Source organism: Emys orbicularis, chromosome 8 (genome assembly GCF_028017835.1).
Source record: "Emys orbicularis isolate rEmyOrb1 chromosome 8, rEmyOrb1.hap1, whole genome shotgun sequence".
NCBI lineage: Eukaryota > Metazoa > Chordata > Testudines > Emydidae > Emys > Emys orbicularis.
The window spans coordinates 6375615-6399820 of NC_088690.1; the positions used below are offsets into that span (position 1 = coordinate 6375615).

The window sequence follows — 24206 nt, forward strand, 5'->3', positions numbered from 1 at the left end:
GCCTTGGACTTCATCTGCCATAGTGTTCCACCGTTCTCATCAAACCAATCTTGACGATGTTGTTTTGCCGTACTCAAGATAGAAAGAGTGACTTGATATACCATGTTGAGAAAAGTTGCCCACTCACTGTTTACATTAACACTGGTAGTCAATCCAACAGGGTCAGGCATAGCTGCTGCAATGTTATTACAGAGCTCCACTTCATCTTGTAATCACTTTATGTTGAGCCATCTGATTGGTTTAGATGACTTGCGATACTCTGGTTGAATTACTAATAACAGTTTGGAGAGATCATGTGATGGTCTTTCCAGAAGTCTGCCCTCGCATGGTTGCAGTGGTTTGTACATCCTGTAGATCTTGCCACTGGACAATGATGTAGTGGATAAGAGGCCATTGTTTGGCACAATGAGTTTGTCTAAGTCACCATAGAACTTTTCTTTCTTGTTTTCAGTATTTGTAATGGTAGGAGCATAAGCGCTGATGATGGTAACATACCTCTTATGTTTCAATGGCAACTACAAAGCCATTGGATGATCACTTATGCCTTTAGGTAGACTTTTAAGCTTGCAAGCAATGGAGTTGCTAATGGCAAAGCCAACACCCAGTTGTCCTGGCTCTGAGGCTGGGCAACCTCCCCAGAAGAATGTGTATCCTGCACCCATCTCTGCCAATTGACCAGCGACTTCAGAGAGGGTGCAAGAAATCCTGCTGTGACAGGATAACCTGTCCACATGGGAAGCTTCTTCTTAATCCTCTTGAATACGAAGTTTCCTTAGGGCACTGCTAAATGCCTGAAGTAGGGGGAAAGGACAGATGAACTCACAGGACAGTTGGGTCTTCTCCTGCCAAGCAAAGTCTGGCCAATTGCTGGTGAGAACTTCAGAACTTTCTCCTGTACATTCCCAGTAGGTTACCCGGCACACAGCATTCCTCATAACCTTGTGTGGGAAAGGGGAGGGAGTTATATTGCTTTGACTATTGGCTAATCCAGACCCAAAAGGAATGTGAGCACGGTGAGAGATTCAGAGCCTGTCACTGCCTCAGAAGCTGCAGGACCATGGCATTTGCGCTGGAGAAAATAGTGACCCCTTCCTCTCTGCTTTTGTACCTGGCCACTGGATTTTGCCTCATCTACGTGCTGCTGAAAGCGATCCAGCTGTATCGCAAGAGACAACAGCTCCTCAAAGCTTTTGAGAGTTTCCCAGGTCCCCCCAGCCACTGGCTGTATGGCCACAACTCTCAGGTAGGGAAAGACATGGGGTTATGCAGCTATATATACACACCATCCAGATTGGTTTCCACAGAGAATAGGCAGAGGGAAGGTAAATACAGTGAGTGGGGTCTGTGAAATCTGTTCGTTAGGAAAGGATCCGGGCAGGCAGCGGCTTTGTCCTACCCTTTAACAGACACCACAATCGTATGTTAGTGTCATGTTTGTGGGGGGACAAATAAAGATGCAGCCACAGTAAGAATTGTGTCCAATTTTCAGCTCCAGTCCTTTAAGCAAACAAACAGACTTGACACGGGTTACTCACCCGCTTAGAGTTAACGCGCTTTCCAGGATCAGGACTTTGATGATCAAATTTAATAGGAGCAACATAAAAAAAGTTTCTTGCCTCCACTTAAGAGGCATCTTCTCTGTAGGAAGTAGGTTTGAGTTTGTTTTCACAGCTACTAAGCTCTGCTGTGTGTGTGAATATGGGGAATTTTTATTTCAAACATTTTCAGCGTTTCATGATGCAGCCATTTGGGGCTTTATGCAGTTTTTTTTATCCAATTGCAATGTTCACCTCACCCAAACTCAAACAGATTGACATCAAATACATGTTTAATATAGTGATACTCAGACCGTGACTCGCGATCTGCAAGTGTCTCTTTAATGTGTCCCCTGTAGATCTTTGCAGCACATGATATTAAACTACTGTGTGATTTAACTATTAATCAATCTAAGTTATTAACCAATCAGGATGCTTTTACTGTGTTATTAACCAATTGTAGTTGATAAAATATTACTTGGTCAGTCATTTTGCTATGAGATAGATAGATAGATATTCCCCTGTCATACTGTTTAAAGATGAATATATAGTACTATAGTAAATGAAGCAATGAATTCTCACGACTGTGGCTCTTTTGGGGAATGTTGATCGCTAATTTCGCTTCTGACCCACTGAGGTCTGCGTGTCGCTGGTTTAAAATGTTGAGCCTGATTCTGCCCTGCTTTGCCTCTTGCAATGTCAATCTTTTTTCATCAACATGCAATTTTAGCCAAAAAAAAATGGCTTTGTCTAAAGCAAAAATTTTGCATGGGAAATTTTCATTTTGATGGTGTTCCTTTTTTTGATGCAAAACCAGAAACTGTTTTTTTAAGCTGAAATTTTTTAAACCTACGAATTGTAACTTAAAACAGCTTTCAAGCACCCCCAACATTTTCAGGTTTTGGGTTTCAGTTTTTTATTTAAAAAAATTCAGAGGAAAATGTTAATTTTTGACATTTCTCTGAAAAAAAATAGCAAATTTTCCAAGCAGCTGCCTCTTTTCCCCAGTGCAAGGGGAGTGTTAAGCTTTACTATTGTGATTTGCAAAGGAGACAGAGCTGCAATGCAGCTCCCTCTGGAACTCTGTAGCCACTTTGTGTAGATTTGGTCCTCTCTATCCCAGCCAGTTTGGGGCCAGCATAGTGTCATAGAATATCAGGGTTAGAAGGGACCTCAGGAGGTCATCAAGTCCAACCCCTTGCTCAAAGCAGGACCAATCCCCAGACAGATTTTTGCCCCAGATCCCTAAATGGTCCCCTTAAGGATTGAACTCACAACCCTAGGTTTAGTAGGCCAACACTCAAACCACTAAACTATCCCTCCCCCTCTTCCTACCAGCTTCAGGGGCAGAGCCCCTCATTGCAAATCCACTACACCTGCTCCCTATCTCCCACAGAGAGGCCTTGAGTGGCCCAGATGGCTTTGTGCAGACTTTCCATGCTGATGTGATTTCACCCCTTTCTCCCTCCCTAAGCTCTCTCTCACTCTCTTTTCACTATCATTGCAGATTTCTCAAGGTGGAGAATTAAACAAGTTGCTGTCTTGGGCAAAAAAGTACCCCTATGCCTATCCCAGATGGATTGGAGGTTTCGTGGCTTCCTTAATAGTCAACCACCCTGATTATGCCAAAACTGTGTTTGGCCATGGAGGTACGGTCATTGGAGCTTAGTTCAGAAAGGTTCGCACTTGATGCTGTCTCCCACTGCAAAGACCAAGTGTTATTTACACAGAGAACCATTCAGACTCTTCTTCCTGCTTGTCTCTTCTGTCGATTATTGCAATTCCCTCCTTTATACCCTTCCCAAATGCGTAGCTCTTCACCGTTAAATTGAGGCACTTTCTATACTCACCCACAACGGGAAATGGGAACCAAACACCTGCACCCTCAGAAATGTGTCTATCTTAGGGTTTCCTAGAGCACCCACCACCATAGTATCTAAGTTGTTGCCAGGAAAAGCAGCACAGAACATCTCCTACATGACATCCCAGAGTCTTCCGTTGTTCTCCCTTTCTAGTGTAGGAAGCTCTAATTATTATAATTACTGCTGTGGTAGTACCTAGGGATTATGACTAAATCGGGGCCACATTGTTCTAGGACTAGGCACTATACAAACACAGAACAAATGACAGACCCTGTCCAGAAGAGATTACTATCTAGAAGTATATCTCAATATTATTCCAGTTCGGATGGGAAAGCTTTTTCAAAGAGGAGGTTCTTGCTGCACATCCTAAATGCGGTCAGAGTCTGGATGAGCCTAATCTCAACAGTTGCATCATGATCCTAGAAGAGCACAGCTGCTCTGGTGGATCATTGATGTCAATGTGATCCCTGATTTGGCTTGGGCCTGGCACATTAATACCTTTGAAGATCAGGCCCAAGGCCTTGATCTGGCAATAGCATCTCCATTGACTTTCTTGTTCCTCCAGCACAAAATGACCTTCCTCAACTTTAAAAGCTTCCATGGCCTTCCCTTCCCTTTCCTCACCCATATCTCTAATCTCATCTTCCCATCATCCTCCCCAGTCCCGAGTACATCTAATTAATGAGATACATGTAAAAGACTGTAACAGTGTTGGGACTCACCCACCACAGTGCCTTCTGCTGGTGACTCTGGGAATTAGCTCAGTCCAGTGGAGTGCCCCCTCCTGGTAGCGTCCCATCCATCATCTCACCCTCGGTTGGTATGTGGACCCGCGTTGCTCCCAACTTGCGGCGTCCTCTTCGAGCTACTGCCCTCTGGCAGTGCCCCTTAGTCCATCCTCGCCCCCTTCCAGGGGGTGGGGGGGACCAATCAGCTGTCTTTCTGCGTCCCACCCAATGTGAGCAACTGCACCCCCAAAGTCACACCCCTCTTGGCAGGGGGTTGGTGCAGCCCAAGACAGCCACTCCCGTCGGCCAGGTATAAGGCTGTCACTCTGCGCCCCGGCCAATGTGGGCAACTGCACCCCCAAAGTCACACCCCTCTTGGCAGGGGGTTGGTTCAGCCCTAGACAACCGCTCCCATCGGCCGGGTGTAAGGCAAAGGGGAACGGGGGGCGGGGGGGGACCCAGACCCGCCCACTACTCTGGGTCCCAACCCAGGGACCCTCTAGTAGCAACCATCCTGCCCTCCTTCTCTCCCTCCGTCTGTCCACGTCCCTGGGCCGCTTCCCCTTCGACCCCTCGCAAAGGCTAGGCCCTTCTCCTCAGGGCCTGCAGCCTGGCAGACACCGGGCTGGAGTTCCCTTCTGGTCCCCTGGGCCTGCCCAGCACTGCCCTGTCCCAGGTGCTAGTCTCCCAGCTCTGGAGACAGACCTTCCCTTATCGAAGGCCTGGGACAGACTCCTGCTCCCTCCCTGAGCAGCCTTTTTATAGGGCTGAGCCTGGCTCTGATTGGCTGCCTCCAATCTGGGCCCTGATTGGCTCCCAATAAGCCCTTTTCTTATTGGCTGTCCATCTGCGCAGGCCCACTGGCCTGCTGCAGCCTAAATTCTCAGGGAGTGGGGCAGCCGCCCCACTACAAAGACCCTCTTTAAAATGTATTAATAGTATGAAAAGAAACATTCTTTAAATATTTAATATACTAAATAATTTGAAAAGATTTAGCTGTCTAATTTCTATACCACTCATTTCCTAATTAATTGAGCTCCATCGCCATGACTAGAAGAGTGAATTCATACCAGAAATGCAGCTAGATTTTTGTTTTCATGGTGTGTCAACTCCTAACATTGTACTTATCTTCTCTGTTGAATTTCACAGATCCCAAGGGTCTTACAACCTACAAATTCTTAATTCCCTGGATTGGTATGTATAATCATGCTTCGTCCATCCTTTTGAACAGTTTCATGAACGAATCAAGGGCATGCTATGTCCTGGAGTGTTAGCCCAGAGTTTCAGCCCTCATCCTCAGTTTCCTTGCTTCATCAGTTCATGGTGGGCCACACACTTCTCTTGTAATTTGATTTACTTTATTCCTTGCTATTATAAAACCAGAGAAGATTACCATTCTGCTATGGAAAGCTACTAGGGATGACATGACAAACACAGGAAATACCGTATTAGACTAGACCATTTCTCTATTTTATCCAGAATCCTGCTCCACAGCGCCTAGTATCTGATATTTCAGATGACGGTGATTACCTTCCCCCCATAACCAATGCACAATTGAGATTGTGCAGGCCAAATGATGCCCTCAATTACACATATTCAGCTTCATGGTCTTCAGACTATGCCCTCGGTGCCACCACTGCAACCTCACTGAAGTCTAATGGGGTTAGCAGGTGTCACTGAGGATGCCTGAGAAGGAAAAAACCCAGCTTGACTCTCAGAACCAAAGCTGAGTTTACAGGGCTGGTAAACTGTGTAAACTGTAAACTGAGCAAACTGTGTGTGGACTCAGCAAGGCGCATATGCACTGAGTTCCATAATTCTGCTTTTACTGAGTAGAACCACACTTTGTGCATCAGGGTAATTCTGGACATTAGTATTATTGTTCCCAGCTGCTGATGTTTATTGCACCATGTCATTCCATGGCACAGGGTATTAACATTGCTAATACCTATGTCATTTGTAGAGCTGGTTGCAAAATTTTTCTCTCCCATGCAAAACATTTCTGCTTTTAGTCAAAAACCTGGGGGGAAATGCAGAAAACTTAAATGTTGGGTTTCCAACCAAAAGAAAAATGGTTGCCATCAAATAAAACCCATAAAGTTTTCAGTGTAAAACCAACATTTTTCATTTTGGAAAACCAAAATATTTTTGGTTTTCAGTTTTTTGACCCTTTTCATTGAAAATTGGTTTTGCCCGGCTCTAGTTGGTGCGACAGAGATTTCATACTTGCTGGGGCATAACTAATTTCAGCCTTATTAAGGGCCCTGTGTGGCTGCTATCAAAATACCAATAAGGTACTACATCAAATATAGAGCCCCTTCCACCTTTGCCCCTGCCCTCTTTCAGTAAGTGCCATCCCCCCTCCTCTCGAATGGTGTGATCTTTCTAATCTCTCATCAAGTTCTTAAGACTCCCTCTCCTTCCTCATGGTACCATCCCTCAGAATACGATCCACTGAGGACTTGCTTAGGTATAGAATTAAGTATTCATGTTTTAAATGTTCCCTCTCTTCAAAGCACCAAGACTACTATGAGTGCTATAAAAAATAATAACAGTAATTCATTGTACTGTGGAGTGATCTGACTGGCTCTTTGCTATTTATATTCCCCCAGGCAAGGGATTACTGATCTTACATGGGCCAAAGTGGTTCCAGCATCGAAGGCTGCTGACTCCAGGGTTTCATTATGATGTGCTGAAACCTTATGTCTCATTGATGGCAGAGTCTACCAAAGTGATGCTGGTAGGAATCATCACCAAAACCGTGCTTTCAGCTGCAGAGCCAGGAAAATAACTGGGTCTGATGTTGAACAATTAGAAGAAAGTGGAACGAGATGTTCTAAACAGTTTGCGTCCCACAATCGCTCTACAACCCTTTAGTAAAGGGGCCAGCTGGTGTAATTCAGTGGAGCGACACCAACCTACATCAGTTTAGAATCTGGCCCAAGATATTTTTCTGTCACCTGGTTTCCAATAAAGTGAACAGTAATACAGTAACTTTTCTCAGCCTGGGGATGGTGAACATAGAAGATAAATGAGGAGAACAGGCTGACTGCCAGATAAGAAACTAAACTTGGGCTAGTATAAAATAGAGGGAACGAAGAGTGGATGAAGAGGAGCTCAGGGTGGAATCTAATGAAGTTCATATACTATCATGCACTATCCATAAGGTGCCCACTTCTACTAGCCCAGCTTGTTGGAAGAGTCCTTTTATCTCAAAATACTCTCTTTAGCTAGAAACTGTGAATTCGCAAGGATTGTATGTCCCTAATAATAATTAAAGTCTCTGAGCCAAATTGACCTCTGGGGTAACTCCACTGACTACAGTGGAGATACATCAAGAGATGAACTTGGCCCCAAACGTCTTCAGATTTTCAACCATCACTTGAGGTGTGCTCTAACCACCTAGAAATAACCATTATGTCTCGCTTTTTAATAAGGGTTGTTGCTAAACTTACGTTAGTTTGTTTACAATGCTGGCAAGTAAAACAGTTTGCTAGAGACAATCACTCAGTTGCAGGGCCACCGAGAGCGGGTTCGGGCCCCGGAAAAAAAATTTCGGACCCCCCCAGCAAGGGCGGACTGGCTAAACAGGGCCGACGAGGGGGGGGGAAGCCGGGCCCTGGGCCCCATTCCAGACCCCCGGGCCCCAGTAATTTGTAATTTGTACCTCTCGTCGGCCCTGCTCAGTTGCAGAGATCAAAAAAATTGTAGACACATCCTTTAATCCAGCTGGATTGGACTCAGATAACCAAATCCTTCTGGCATGGCGTATCTGTTGAATTGTCAATGAACTTTTGCTCAGAGGACATTAATTTATGTGGAGAGGCTCGCTGCTGAGTCATATAAATTATGAAACCAGTAAAAATGAACTCAAGTCTTAATTTACCTTGATTTCCGGTTATATCTGTTGCGCATTAGATATGCCAGTGGTGACAGACATTCTAGAAAATACATTAGATCAACAATGCACCACTGTATGTGGATTCTCCCTTCCCCCCTCAGATTTGGATCTAGTTCCTGCCAAAAATAATTGGCCAAAGACCTATTACACAGATCAGTTTCTTTTCACTTTGCTGAAAATAATTTCAGGATATCATGAAAACCACTTGTAACTAGAAATGGCTGTGAGCCACTCCTGGTCTGGCTCCAAACTTGCTTTAGGGATGTTTGGATTTCGGTTTCTAGTTCAAGCTCAGGACAACAAAATCCAAATGCAGATCCAGATCTTACCGACCCCAAAGATGGGGAAAGAAGAATTCAGATCTAGTTTTTCATTTTGGCCTGATCTCCAGCCATAAATAAATAATCCTGTAATCTGGTTCCAGAATGTCAATCCCAGCTGACATTGTTCCTTTTAGATCAGAGTCTTTGCTTACAGACCAGGGTCTAACATGCAACAGGGGTTTCGCAGGATGCAGATATGGAAAGCAACAAAAATAAATAAAGGGCACTGAATGGGATCTCTGTAGTCAGCAAAACCCTTTTCTGGAATCCCATCCCTCCTCATCTCTCTCTCCTCCGTTAGGATAAGTGGGAACGGCTGATCACACTGGATAAATCAGTGGAGCTCTTTGAACATGTCAGCTTGATGACCCTGGACAGCATCATGAAATGTGCCTTCAGTTGTCATAGCAACTGCCAGACTGACAGGTCAGTGCCAGGGGCTTTCAAATCCTAACAAAAATGTTCTTGTCAGCCAGGTCCATAGTAGCCTTATTTGACTGTTCTTTTCCTTCAGTGACTCAGACTACTACATCAAAGCAGTCTATGACCTGACCTACCTGGTGTTTCATAGAATCCGCTTTTTCCCATTTCATAATGATTTCATCTATCGAATCAGTCCTCAAGGACGTCGCTTTCAGGAGGCCTGCCGACTAGCACACCAGCATACAGGTATTTCCCAGTGTCCTCCTTTTCTTCTCCTATAGACTGTAGGATGTTGCCTAGTTTGGTGGGATTAACCTACTGTTAGCTGGTCAGTCTATGAATGTAAACCCTGGAGAAACTTTTTCACTAATTCTCCAGGGAAGAAGAATGGTTTTAAAATTGAGGCACAAGGCTGGTAGTCAGTAGATCTAGGGCCAAATCCAATGCTGGTGGAATTCCATGAACTTCTGTGAAATTCCGCTAAGGATGGATTTCTATTCCTCGCTCTGTCACTGATTTACTGTGGGACTTCAGGCAAGTTACTTTGTCTCTCCACAGGTCAGTTTGATCACCTGCAAAATAGAGATAATGATTCCACTGTTTGTAATGTTCTGAGAGATCTCTCAGTGGAAGGGACATAAGAACATAAGAACGGCCATACTGATCAGACTAAAGGTCCATCTAGCCCAGTGTCCTGTCTTCCTACAGTGGCCAATGCCAGGTGCCCCAGAGGGAATGAATAGAACAGATAATCAAGTGATCCATCCCCTGTCACCCATTCCCAGTTTCTGGCAAACAGAGGCTAGGGACACCATCCCTGCCCATCCTGGCTAATAGCCATTGATGGACCTATCCGTCAATGACAGTACTTTAGAAATACAAAGTCTTCCTAATACCTGGTTCTAAGAGATCTCATCTCCTGCACTGGTCTACTATATTTCATCATTTGCATTAAGCAGAAGACCCTCAGACTCTGATCCTTTGATTGCTCAACTGCATGACCTTTCCAGACAGACAGGTCACAGTGATGTCGAGGGGTAGCTAATATATTTGCCACTCTCGTATGCAGATAAAGTAATACAAGAGAGAAAGACGTCCCTCCAAGATCAGCAAGAACTTGAAAAGATCCAGAAGAAGAAGTACTTGGATTTTCTGGACATTCTTCTGTGTGCCAAGGTGAGTGTTTGAAATCATCATGTAAACAGCCAAGCAACCGACGTGTTTCCCGAAGTGTCATCAGCAGACACACCTGGCTATTGTTGACAATAGCTTCCCCATCGTATATATCCTCACGTCTAATTCGGTCAGCTGATAGCGGGGCTGGAAGTGAAGGTAAGAAATGTCAAGCAAGGGTGTGCAAAGGACAGTGCTCAGTGAATGAATAACTACAAGTAGTAACAGTGCTATGAGGGTAATTAACTCTTTCCTCTCTGTGAGTTGATTTTCACTCAGCACGTTAATACGTACAGGAACGGCGGCACCACAGCATGTAAGCGTGAATGAGACCTTTGGCATATTCTAGGGAGTGTTCCAGGGAGGGGGTGTTGTCTATACTGTGTGTAACTAGGTAAATGTTCCCTTTTTGGTTTCCTATGTACTGCATCTTGAAATTTCTAAGTGCCTGCTGGTCTGCTGGAGACAGCTGCCATTTGGAGTTCAGTTCAGTGCAGACTCTTACAGGGGAGAGACACACACACTGTGCTCTCACTCTCCTTCCCCTTCCCCCCCCCCCAGTAGCATAGCTAGTGGGGTGCAGGGGAATCAGCCGCTTCCCCTCAGCACATTTTTCAAAAGCAGCGCCTCAGCGGGGTGTCTGGGCGCTGCCGGAGCTCTGGGTCCCTGCGCAGCGCGGCTCGGCAGCGGGAGGGGGGAAGCTGCTGTGGCAGCAGCTCAAGACATTCTGGCACTAGGCAGAGCGCCGGCGGTTTCGCAGCGTGGAGGGGCTGCAGCAGGGCACCCGGCTCGGAGCACGGGAGAAGAAAGTGAGAGACGGGAGGAGGCGCTGCCGCTGCCCGGGCACAGGTGCTGCTGCTGCTCCAGCCAGGGCCGGCTCCAGGCACCAGCTTAACAAGCAGGTGCTTGGGGCGGCCAAGGTCCCTCACTCCCTCTAGGAGCGAAGGACCTGCCGCTGAACTGCCGCCGCCGCCGATCGCGGCTTTTTTTTTTTTTTTCCCCAATTGCCACCGCCGATCGCAATCGCGGCTTTTTTTTTTGCTTGGGGCAGCAGAAATGCTGGAGCCCCGCACGGCTGCTGCGAGAAGCCTGGCCACAAACAGGGGATTAGCTGCAGCTGCCTCCCTCTCCTCCCCGTTCCCGCTCTCCCGCCAGCGCTGGATGGCCGGAGCGCGGGCACCTCAAGGTAAAGACGTGCTTCGGTGGTGTTTGCCGCCCTTGTAAACGGGCGGCATGCGGGGCGCTGCATTCTGCCCCTGGCAAGCGGGCGGGGCTTGGTCTCCATTCCCTGTGGGGAGCCCGCTCCTAGGTCGTGCCGGACTCAGCGGGAACCAGCAGGAGCTGGGCGCCCTGGCGCTGTGGGGGAGGAGGAGGTAGCTCATCAGAGGCACCTGGGCAGCCAGGTAAGCGCGGACCCAATGAGCGGGGTGTCTGGGAGGGGGGGCGCAGCGTGGCCGGAGGAGCCGGGGGGGGACGCGGCCGGAGGAGCCAGCCGGGGGGGGCGTGGAGCAGTTGGAGGAGGAGCCAAGGGGGGTGTGACCAGAGGAGGAGCCAAGGGGGGGGCGCCTTTTTTATGTTTGCTCCCCTTGCACTTAGAACCTGGCTACGCCACTGTTCGCCCCCCCCCCCCCCCGATTTTACTTTTGTTCTTTCTTGTATTGTTTGTTGTTTGTCTTGTAATCTTACAATATCCTGGCTGAAAGTACATAACTTCGCTTTGTGTATAGAAAAAATAAAAAGGAATAAGAATTCTTCTGAGGAGAGTGGACAACACATGGTAGTTACCATAGAAGCACAGAAATGCAGGGCTGGAAGGGCCCTCGGGTGCCTCAACCTTTTCAGAGACGCAGGCGGTATGTGCAGTTGTGTGGCACCTGGGCGGGCCACGTACAGAAACAAAATGGCGTCCTCCACGTAGCGTGACCGCACGCACCATACTTACAAGGCCATGCTGCACAGAGGATGCCATTTTGTACAGATAGTCTCTGGTACGTGCAGCATGTCACTGAAATACTCTCTGCGTGCTGGGCAGCTGCTGCTGGGGGAGTGGACACCTGGGGCCCAGATGGAATCGGCCTGTGGGCCAGATCTGGCCCCTGGGCCACCAGTTGGGCTGATCTCTGCACTGAGGCAGGACTAAGTATACCTGGGGTGTCTGCAGTGGGGTTATTGGAGGGGCGTGAGGACCTGGGGGGGAGACATGCGGAAGGGCCAGGCTCAGGAGGGGGCTCTGTCTGGCAGGGAAGCAGGTGGGGCTCTGTGCAGGTGGTCTGGGCTGATGAGACCAGGCTTCATGCCCAACTCGCTCCCCCAATGCCGCACCTACAGCAGCCCCCAACCAGCAGTTACCCTCCTCCGCTGGGGAGGTTGGTGGGGCCTCGGAGAGCCGGGGACCTAAGGATGCACCCCGGGAGTACTGACCCCACCCCACCCCCGCCAGACAGACCCCCTCCTGACCTTGGCCCTTAAGTGGGGCCTTAGGGCACAGAGCCCCATCCACTTCCCCTGCTGGACAGAACCTGCGGCGGGAGAGCAGATGGGGCCATGCCAAATGCCATGGGGCTGTCCAGCAAGGGTAGGGTTTTATTTCCCTTTGCTGAACACAGGACACCTGGAAAAATTACTCGTATTTAAGCGACTTCACCAACAATCAATCAGAACTATGCAGTACAAACATTCAACTTAACATCATGTTGACTGAGCCCCTGTTCAAAAGAAATACTGCGTAGTTGGATTTTTTTTATTTACCTTCTTATCGTTAAGGCTTTAGAGTTCACACGGGGAGAGGTGACACACACACACTCCTGTACACCTCTCTCACACAGGGTGGGGTGTCCAACTGACCTGACCTTCCCTGCCCTGCGCTCTCCTCCCTTCATGCCTGGCTGGGCCCCTGGGACAGACCTGCCTCTCCTGGTACCTGGCACCGCGTCTTCCCGAGGCAACACGTGCAGGGGCACGCAGGGTCACATGCCTCCCTCCCCGGATTTCCACCAGGGTTCACACCAGAATGTGGTCGGCAGCAGCGTTTCAGCACTGTGTGGGAGGGAAGGGATGGGAGCTGCTTCCAGCCACAGAGGATCAGGGTGGGGGGAACACCTCCAGGCTGCTGGTGGCCACCAAGATAACCCAGCCGCCTCCTGTCCCATGGCTACAGCGTGGGCAGGAAGGGGTTAAGCCCTAAGGATGCATTGTGCACCAGGGCCCAGGGACCCTGATTGCAGGGGCTTCAGTGAACCCGGCCAAAGAGGTGACTCAGCAGGGGAGGGTGCCTAGGAGATGGAGCAGCCCCGCGCTCCCTGGGGGCAGGACCCGGGGGCGGCGGGCGGGTGAAGAGGGTGCTACGCCCCTGCCCAGGGGGCTGCTGTGAAGCCTACAGGGTCAGGGCGCGAACAGGCTGGGAAATCACTTCTCCCCCCTCCCCCCGCCACTCCAGAGTTTAGCTGAGGGGCAGAGCGGCTTCCCCATGCCAGCGCTGTGTGGCCAGAGCTTCTTGGGCTTTCCTGGGGCACTGGCCCAGCCAGAGGCAGTGGGGGAAGGAAGGGAGGAGCCTGCCCGCCAGGCTGCTAGTGAGCTGAGTGCTGCGACCAGGGACTGGTTCTCCGCACAGCGCTGGGAGCGGGACGCACCCCGCTGGGGGGATATGGAGGAGCAGTGGGGCTCGGGGAGGTGAAGGGGCAAAGCAGGGAGAGGACAGCTGGAGGGGGAGCACGTAAAGGGCCAATGGGTGGGCAGCAGAGGTGACACGTAACCGGCCGCTGCCTAGCGCCTGCCTGCACTCACCAGCCACCGCAGCTCACAGCGCGCAGCCAGTTCCAGCCGGAAAGGGGACGGGGGGCAGGGTCCTGCTGGCCAAGAGCCAGCACACGGCGGGGGCTGTGCTGACGGACCAGCATGGGGAGCAGCTGGCCCCGCGCTGCAGCTTTGCCCTGCCACCAGCCTTGCACACCCACCCCCATCATCGGCCACTGGACCCCCTCACTCACCGCAGGTGGGCAGACGGCTGGCAAGCAGGGATCCGGCCAGCAGCAGGATCCGCCAGTACTGATGGGGAGGAGACAGAAAATATGGGACAAATTGCCCATTTTTAAGAAAAAGTCAGGACACCTGCAGGAGGGCTTAAATATGGGACTGTTCTTTTAAAAACGGGATGGCTGGTCACCCTAAGCAAGGGGGCCAGTACTCACAGGGTGCAGTTTTCTGCTCCTGTCCTGACTCCGGCCCTTCAGCGCGGCCCAGTTTGCTGCCCCTGAGAGATTGCCTGACCATGGCAGGGAGCTGAAGGCTTCCTCGACTGTTACATGGTGAGGACCCTCGCTGGCTCCTCTGGGTACCAGGCACGCCACCCCCTACAAAAATACTGTTTCTTAGAAAGAGTGGGGCTCGTATGAGACATAAATCTCCAAAGTTGGGTCTCAGCAAAAACAAGTTGGGAACCTCTGCCTAGCCCATCCCCGACAGGTGTTTGTCCAACCTGCTCTTAAAAACCTCCAGTGATAGGGATCCCACAACCTCCCTTGGGAGCCTGTTCCAGAATTTAGCTATCCTTAGAGTTAGAATGTGTTTTCTAATATCTAACCTAAATCTCCCCAGCTGCAGATTAAGCCTGTTACTTCTTGTCCTACCTCCAGGGCATAGGGAGAACAATTCATCCACGTCCTCTTTATAACAGCCCTTAACATATTTGAAGACTGTTACCGTTCCTCCCTCAGTCTTCTTTTCTGAAGACTAAACAAGCCCAGGCTTTTTAACCTTTCTTCATAGAGCCCCCTGTTTTTTTGAACTTTTTATCATTTTTGTTGCTCTCCTGTGGACTCCCTCCAATTTGTCCACATCTTTCTTAGAGTGCGGTGCCCAGAACTGGTCACAGGACTCCAGCGGAGGCCTCACGACTGCTGAGTAGCGTGGAACAATGACCTCCCGTGTCTTACATACAACACTCCTGCTAATGCACCCCAGAATGGTTTTAGCTCTGTGCAGGTGGTCTGGGCTGCTGAGACAAACACCTGTCAGGGATGGGCTAGGTCAGAGGTTCACATTGTTGGCTCATATTCAGTTTGTCAGCCCTGAAGGTTGTTATGTGACACCGTGTTGATGAGTAACTTGAATCATAGCCCATCTCTGCTGCCTTGCTAATCCTAGAAGGGGAATGCTTGCCTTTGTACTCAATGGATCTGAGTCTGACCTCACTTACACCAGGTAGATACCTGCATAATTCCGTTGCTTTCAGTGGACTGACACCTGATTTCCTCTGTTGTAAACAAGACAAATCAAGCCTGGGATCTTCACCAGTAATCAAGGTGTATTTTTTTCACTCCAAAAATTGTTCATGAAATGAACACTTGTTTGGGGATTATTTACCTCCCTGCTTTGCTAGGATGAAAACGGAGCTGGATTATCTGATGAAGACCTACGTGCCGAGGTGGACACGTTTATGTTTGAGGGTCACGATACCACGGCCAGTGGGGTCTCCTGGCTCTTGTACTGCATGGCCCTGTACCCAGAGCACCAGCAGAGATGCAGGGAAGAGATCAAGGAGATTCTGGGAGACAGAGAGACCATTCAGTGGTGAGATGTTACCTCACTAGTTTAATATCAGGGGGTAGCCGTGTTAGTCTGTATCCACAAAAACAACATGTGTTGCACCGGACTCCTTGTTGTTTTCACTAGTTTAATATAATTTGGTTTTGGATTATTTTCTTAGGTATTCAGTTTGAGGAATTGAAAATGGATCTATTTCACAAGCTCTGCACTGAAGGATCAACACTTAGTATAGCAATGCTATGAAGGACAGATCCAAGGCCAAATCCAAACTTCCCTTGCGTTAAGGGCATTTCAATTCTAGATCTTTGGTTTGCTGATGTTGATGCTGCTAGCTAGTATTTTCATAGCGGTAGGGGCTGTTACTCATTCATACTCTCCACCTATGCTTGCTTTCAGGGATGACCTTGGCAAAATGATTTACAGCACCATGTGCATCAAGGAGAGCCTTCGCCTTTACCCTCCAGTACCTGCAGTGTCCCGACTGCTCAGCAAACCCATCACGTTCCCCGATGGACGTACCTTACCAGAAGGTCTGTTTAGCCTCCTCCTTCTTAAGGGCCCAATTCTACCTTCAGCTGCATACATGCCACTCCCATTGAAGTCACACTTTGGCCCTGAATGTAGTTCATGTCAACCAGAGTGGAAGAAATTCTCCTGTGACATCCAAGTGAAGACCTAGGAAATGTTGAGCGGTTTGTGGTGCTCCCAGGGCCTATTCTGTCTTCATTGTAAATTGTAACATGATTCTTTGAATGTCAATTACAAATTGCACTTTCCTGTACTAACCTGTCTCACTGAGCCCTGGGGCGATTCACCCTAGGGAGGGTAGGTAGGACTGCTGCCTGCCCGACCTCAGAGACTTTGCTAGAAAATAGCAGTGCCAGTTTCCTCCTGAAATTCCATGGGAGTCCTGCCAACTAAGTCCATCTAGGGGTGTGATGGGTATGATTCTGCCAACTGAAAAATGCTACGTGAATGGAAACCAAAACATTCAACAATCAGAAAGCAAACAAACAGAGCATGGCATTTAATTCCAGCCTGCAATGCCCATGGCCAGCGCACGCTGTCCTGTCCCAGGCGTATGCCTTGCAACGCCAGTTCTAGTGGCACCCACAAAAGAGCAGGGAACTTGCAGGAAAATACGTTGCAGGTAGGGGACTGTTGGCTTTATGCTCTCCACTTGCCCGTTGGGTAGCACTACGTCAGGGACTGCTGCACTAGTGGGGAGAGGGAGAAATGGGGCCCAGCCCAGCATCCCCCAGACCCAGAACTGTGCAGGGGAACCCCCTATACACACGCACACTCTATCACTAGAATCCAGGCAGTGCCTCCCCTTCCCCCATCACGTGGCCTTGGGGGAGAACTGCAGAGGAGCCAGCTAGAGACGCAAGCCAGTAGGAGCAGAAGCTGCCAAAACAAGGACCTTTGGACATTCCAGTCAAAGCTAGAGAATGTTCTCTGCCTTTCTCTGCACTCTTCCTCCTCTCAGTCTCCTCACCTCAGTTTCCCCCGTCTGCCCCTCCTGCTCACTTCTCCTCTGCCCTGCCCCCCGACCCCTCTTCCTTCCGTTTCACTGGTCCCCTCCTAACTAACCCCTCCCCACAAATCAATCAATCAATACAATCATGGAACTAATGTGTTTGTTTGCTGTCATCACATTGTTTCCTCTCCTTGTGTGTTCTTCCCCCACCCTGTGTCTGTCTTGTCTATTTCTTTGGTTTGTAGGCAGGGGGTCATGTTGCCGTCTCCTTCTGTTTTTACTAATTCATGCAATAAACACACCGCAGGAGGTGAGAGTGGAGAAGTTACCCTTGCCCCAATAACTGTGCTAGTGAAAAAGTCACCTGAGGTAGGTCAGTTACTTGGCTTTAACTGCAGTCCATTCTTCTAGGTTCAAAGTACAGCCGGCATGTCAATCATTCTTCCCTAATCATTAGGTGCTCTTGCCCAATCTTCTAACCATTCCCTGCTTCTGACGCAAAATCTATTGACTCTGTTGATAATCTGCTCATTGATTATATTATATTGCATCATCTGGTGTGCACCTGGTAAATCACCAATCTTGATCCAAAGACCCTTGAAGACAATGGGATTTTTTTCCACCTGTTTCAATGGAATTTGGATCACTTCTATAAGGCACCCATGCACGGCTGCTGAGTGTAATTTTTTTTTAAAAAGAGAGTTTAGTTATTGCATAAGATCAATAAAAAGATGAAATCCACTAAGGGCCAGATCATCCCCCCCTCCACTTTCACAAGCCAAAAATGTAAGTGTGCAGTTGTGCGAGCTGTGAAAATCTCACCCTGAACGTAAAGTGATTGTCACACAAGTGACTGTAAAAATAGTATTGTGGCGTTCCAAGCTCTTTCTCTCCACCAGTGCTGAAGATTAATATATTACAATGCCGTTTACTACTGCCATTACATCGTTTCTAGTAACATAGGTTCTGCACTCCGAACTCACCTGGCAGAGTCACAGATTCCTGCAGGACCACTGTGATCATGTAGGCTGACCTCTTATATAACACAGGCCAGAGAACTTCCCCAAAATAACTCCTAGAGATTATCTGTTAGAAGAACATCCAATCTTGATTTCAAAATTATCAGTGATGGAGAAGCCAATTGCTCCAGTGGTTAATTACCCTATCTGTTAAAAATTTACACCTTATTTCCAGTCTGAATTTGTCTAGCTTCCACTTCCAGCCACAGGATTGTGTTTTACCTTTCTCCGCTAAATTGAAGAGCCCATTATTAAATATTTGTTCCTCGTGTAGGTACTTATAGAGTCTAGACTGTACTCACATCACCCCTTAACCTTCTCATTCTTAAGCTAAATAGATTGAGCTCTTTGAGTTTATAACTATAAGGCAGGTTTTCCAACCCTTTAATCATTCTTATGGCTCTTCCCTGAACCCTCTCCAATTTATCAACAATCTTCTTGACTTGTGGACACCAGAACTGGACACAGGATTCCAGCAGTGGTCTCTTGGTGCCAAATATAGAGGTAAAAATAACCTCTTTACTCCTAGATTCCCGTTTATGCATCACAGGATCGTATTAGCTCTTTTGGCCACAGCATCACACTGGGAACTCTTGCTCAGCTGATTATCTACATACAATGATCCCCAAATCTTTTTCAGAGTCACTGCTTCCCAGGATAGAGTCCCCCATCCTGTGAGAGTGGCTCGTGTTCTTTGTACCTACATGTATACTTTTACATTTAGTTGTATTACAAAGCATATTGATTGCTTGTGCCCAGTTTACTAAGCGATCCAGATTACTCTGAATCAGTGACCTGTCCTCTTTGTTATTTACCACTCCCCCAATCTTTGTGTCATCTGCAAACTTTATCAGTGATGATTTTATTTTTTCTGCCAGGTCGTTGATAAAATTGTTAAATAGTGTAGGGCCTTGCGGGACCCCACTAGAAACCCACAGCTCAATGATGATTCCCCACTTACAATTACAGTTTGAGACCTGTCACTTTTGCTGCTGATACATGAGCCAGAATAGAACCCAGTTCATTCTCCCATAGTTTAACATTGCCTCAGCAGGACTAAAGGGAGTGAAAATATGTATGTAGAAATGACTCAAGGTATTTCTCAGTCAGCAGGTGTGTTGGTTAAGAAGATTAAGGGCCTTTAACAGGATAGCATGTTGTGCTGAATAGATGTTTGCCCTGTGAGGTCACCAACATTTTTCTTTTAGAGTGGTAGCTGTGTTAGTCTGTATCAGCAAAAACAACAAGGAGGCCTTGTGGCACCTTAGAGACTAACCTATTTATTTTCTTATTTCTCATTTTTCTTACAGGTTCCCTGGTTGCAGTGCATATTTATTCTCTTCATAGGAACCCAGCTGTATGGCAAGATCCAGAGGTACTTTTAACTTTACAGAAAGAAGAGGTGGTCACGTAGTTAAAACAAAGGACTGGGTACCAAGAGAGATGGGTGCTTTCCCTGCCTCTGCCACATACTTCCTTGAGCAAGATATTTCTTACTTCTCTCTTCTTCCATTTCCCCAGCTGTAAAGCCGGGATAATATTGACCTTACCGAGGTGTTTTGCAATCTTATTCAAGTAGCGTCTGTCCAGATGAAATGTGCGATAGATCTGCAAAAAGGAGGTTGCCCTAAAGATTTTGAGTATCAGAGTGACAGAGTAGGGTGTGGAATGGTCTGTTTTTACACATAGTCATGTACGTCTGGTGGAATAAGGATTCATAGCGTTTTGGGCAAATGTAGCAGATGATGCTCTTGGTTGTACCAGCAACTCCTGTCAGTCGCCTGGCAGCTGTGGGTGAGAGGCAGTAGTGCTCTGGGCCCAGCACAAGGGCTCACTTTTTAGGTAGGGGGCTGCACCGGGGATGTGTTGCGACAGCACCTCCCCAGCTTACAGGGTGACTGCATTTCCCCGGTTAACACAGCTCACATTTTGGGCTGTGCTGGCCCCTTATGGGAGGGGAGATCACTGCCCCTTCGCACTGCGGCTGTCCTAGAAGAGTTTCCACCTCAGCACCTCCTCCCCTGTGTTAGGGCTACCGCAACAGACTCTGGGCTGAAATTGACCTCACATTTGACTCTGAAATCGCATTTTGTGCCTAAGCTGAGGGGGGCAATGTTGTTAAATGCACCTTGTCTGATTCTATAAAGTTGCTGGCGTCAAACCAAGCAACGCTGTAGTTTGGGAACTAAAAACCTTTGCCACAGACCTTTGAACTCTCTTCCCGCAGGTGTTTGATCCCATGAGGTTTTCACCAGAGAACTTGTCCAAGAGGCATTCCCATGCTTTCCTGCCCTTCGCAGCTGGAGCACGGTGGGGGATATTTCATTCACTCTGTGGGTGGGGTCAGCTGAAAACAAAGCAATACATTTTGCCAGGATGTTGCTAATACCCACTGAACACTAACAAGTTGGCTGCATACTGCTGTGTCTTCCAAGTGGGGGAGCTACGGGAATGCACCAAACGAGAGGTTCCTTCTTAGTGATTGAACTCTCTGGCCTCTCCTGTTTCTGCTTCACAATGCCCACTGAGGCGTCCCCTGGAGTGGCCTGTCTCCAAAGGACTGTGATGGATGGAGCTCTGAGTGCAGTTTTCACATCCATTCCCTAATGCAAACAGTAGAGGGCAGCACTGCAATGGAGCTAGTTCTCCTTCCCCCACAGGAGACCGAAGTGTCGCCTCAGCTCCCATTGCGTGAGAGCCAATGATCTAGCCGGGGTTTTAAGCCTCCTTACATCTCCAAAGGAGTGTAATTGACATGCCACAATCGTTTGGTAGAGGCACGGTGCCACGGTGGGCTAGCTGCACCCCCGGCCCCTTTGTGGTCTCTGAGCGAACCCCTCAGGTCTTAGGCCTCGGGCCTCTCCTGGTTGGAATTGTGCAATTCTCCCCTCTCAGACCAGGCCCAACAGGACCCACCAGGTCCAACCGAGTTCAGACACCTGCAGTTCTTCCCTTCAGGAGTCTGTGACCAGTGGTTTACAGCGACCAGCCAGACTTCTGACAACCAAAGCACGGGTTATTTAACAGTCGGAAGAAAGCACTTAGAGAGAAAAGATTTCAAAACAGCAAACGGTCTACACCCACGTCTATCTCACCTAAAGGCTTATCACCGCCTGATGGGGTCCTAAGCAGGCCTCACTTTTTCTGTCACCCTTGCAGGTGCCTATCTCAGCCTGGGTCCCCCGAACAATTCCCCGCCTCAGAAGAGTGTGCCTTTTTTAACACACCGTTGTTCTTTTGATCTCCTGCATTCACGGACCTTTTCCTCTCCTGGCATTGTCTCTTAACACCAAAGTGTTTGGGGGAGAAGTGGCTTATCTTTTGCCTTCCTGCTTGGCTTTCCCCACCGCCCCCTATTCAGTTGCACCCAATATATTCGCACAGTAAACATCCCAATAATCCAGGGGTTCTCAAACTGGGGGTCGGGACCCCTCAGGGGGTTGCGAGGTTATTACATGGGGAGTCGCGAGCTGTCAGCCTCCACCCCAAACCCCGCTTTGCCTCCAGCATTTATAATGGTGTTAAATATATAAAAAAGTGTTTTTAATGTATAAGGGGGGTCGCACTTAGAGGCTTGCTGTGTGAAAGGGGTTACCAGTACAAAAGTCTGAGAACCCCTGCACTAATCCAATCAGCACACCAGCGCCCTAAATTATTACAGAGCAACTCCAGAGCCATCACTCGTGGGACTGAATTCTGGATCACTTGTAGGGGGAGGTATTGCATGCACATGTGTGTGGCAGTTAAGCACATGAAAAGCCAATGGGAGCTAGGTGCCTAATTGATATATGTGGCTTGGAAAAATCTCTTTGAGTAGTGGAGTGGGGGAGTAACTGTATGGATCTCCTCGCAGATTCAATGGGAAAGAGCATTTTTCACACCTGTCCCAAAACTGCCTGGTAACGTTGCTGTGCGCTATTAAACAGCTGCTATGTTTTAACCCAGTAGTGGCAGCACTATAGTGATGGGTGAAGGGATTCGTCTAGGCTATATATTACAGTAGCAGCCGAAAGCCCCTGCTGAGATGAGGCCCCCATTGTGCTAGCTGCTGTACATACACCTGAGAAATGGTCACTGACCCAAAGAGCTGGATTGGTTCACTCAGCTAGCAAAGTGCTTCGGGATAGATTTGTGAATGAAAGTTGATTTCTAAGCAAGAGCATACGTCCTTATAGGCTTCCCCTCCCTCTTCCAGGAACTGCATCGGGAAGCAGTTTGCCATGAACGAGCTGAAAGTGGCTCTCGCTCTGACTCTGCTCCGCTTTGAGCTGTCTCCTGATCCAGCCAAACCACCCAAGGAAATACCACAGGTTGTCCTCAAGTCCAGCAGTGGGATCCACCTGCTCTTAAGGAAACTTCCCTGACACCGCAGAAACCATGGAGCTCCATATCGGGAGTCAGTAGGATCGGCTCATTTGCAAGGGAATGCAATCAATGGGTGTTTCACGGGATAGCCTCACTTCAGCCAACCTGTTCCATGACCTTTCCTGAATTCTCAGCACCAGCTGGTTTCTCTGGGGCCTTCCCTATCCCCAGAGCTGGAGTGAGCGCAGTGCTGGGAGGAGACCTGGATATGGGAGTAAAGCATCCTAAGCGCCTCATCCCTAGCTAAGGAGCACTCTTGCCTGTCAGTGCCATGCTCGGGGACCCGAGCAATGCAGGGTCGAAGGCAGCACGTCTCCCCTTTCCGCAGCCCCTCATGCTGTGTACTGAGAGCACGAGCAGAGCTTTGAGTGCAATTTCACATCTGTTCCCTAATGCAAACTGTAGAGGGCAGCACTGCACAGAGCTAGCTCTCCTTCCTCCACAGGAGTCCTGGGCAGGTCTACACTACCCGCTGGGTAACGATCGATCTCTCGGGGGTCGATTTATCACATCTAGTCTAGACGCGATAAATCGATCCCCGAGCGCTCTCCCGTCGACTACGGTACTCCACCGCCACGAGAGGCGCAAGCGGAGTGGACGGGGGAGCGGCAGCAGTCGACTCAGCACTGTGAAGACGCCGCGGTGAGTAGATCTAAGTACGTCAACTTCTCGTAGCTGAAGTTGAGTATCTTAGGTCGACACCCTCCCCGCCCCCCAGTGTAGACCACGGCCAAGTGTCGCCTCAGCTCCCATCCTATGAGAGCCAGTGATCTAGCTGGGGTTTAAGGCCTCCTTACACTGGGATTTTAGGCACCAGTGCAAACCCCTAGTGTAGACACAATTTTACACTGGTGCACTGCAATTTTCACTAATGCCTAACCTCCAGGGTAGACTGAGCCCAACACTTATCCCCACACGGTAGCACATTGGTCTATTTTGCACTGATCACCTATCCACCCAGCCTTGCCGAGAGCTGTCTCCAGCTAAACAACAACAAAGGTGTGAATTCCTCCGCCAAGGCCACTCATCCCCTATGAGGGATTAACATCAACGCTTGGTTGGGAAGATTGAAGTGTGAGCTGGGCCAAGTCTCCCAGTTGAGAGGTGGGTGAACACGGCTACCCACTGAGAAGCTCTGGAGTTTTGGTTTGGCCCACCTCAGAAATAGAGGCCAGTTAAAATTTTTGCTCCAAATCTGAACTTTCTTCCAGTGGAGGCTGCTCAGATCTTGGCTCAGAGCTCTCTGTAATGTAAACACCGACACGATGCAACATGGACAATCAAAGATCCATGCAGGCTGCCTTCAGACTACACACACAGCTCTCATTGGCCCTCAAAAGTCACTCAGCTGGAGCCAAGATACTCCTAATTTCCCTTCTAATCCAGGATGGATGCTTACATGATCCCCAGAGTAGAGCTTCCTTGTCATATCATTTACGCTAGACAGATATTGAGGGTTCTCCCTGTGCATTCATCCTTGGAATCTGCCCCTCCAATGTAGCAATTGCATCAAGACACCTCCCTTCCAGCCCAGGGAAAGATGCAGCAATTCCCTCCTCACTTGGAGCCCGATCCCAAGTCTGTCAACGAGAGTCTTCTTCCCATTGACTTCAACGGACTTTGGGTCCTGCATTTGGAGAATGTAACAGCTAACTCTGCCCCTTTGCGGATTAGCAACATTCTATGCATTCTTATGCCCATGCTATCTCTGACACTGTGCCTTTGGATGAAAAATCTGTAGCAACCCGGAGCTGGAAAGGCCTGCCAGGGTGAGACTCAGACACCCCATCACCAGATGAGATACCAATTTGCATTCAGAAGGAAGGGACGTGTACACAGACCTCAGCAGGAAG

The 24206-nt window shown here is 48.7% G+C and overlaps 1 protein-coding gene across 1 annotated transcript; it reads left to right on the top strand.

Moving 5' to 3' along the window:
* Window positions 1-1057: 1057 nt before the first annotated feature.
* On the top strand, window positions 1058-22352 carry LOC135882987 (cytochrome P450 4B1-like). The gene is made up of 12 exons (XM_065410010.1): window positions 1058-1243; window positions 3043-3184; window positions 5275-5319; window positions 6738-6865; window positions 8651-8775; window positions 8864-9018; window positions 9842-9948; window positions 15323-15513; window positions 15886-16019; window positions 19299-19363; window positions 20216-20298; window positions 22184-22352. The coding sequence occupies exons 1-12, from the start codon at window positions 1058-1060 to the stop codon at window positions 22350-22352; spliced, it is 1530 nt and encodes a 509-aa protein (XP_065266082.1).
* Window positions 22353-24206: the final 1854 nt, after the last annotated feature.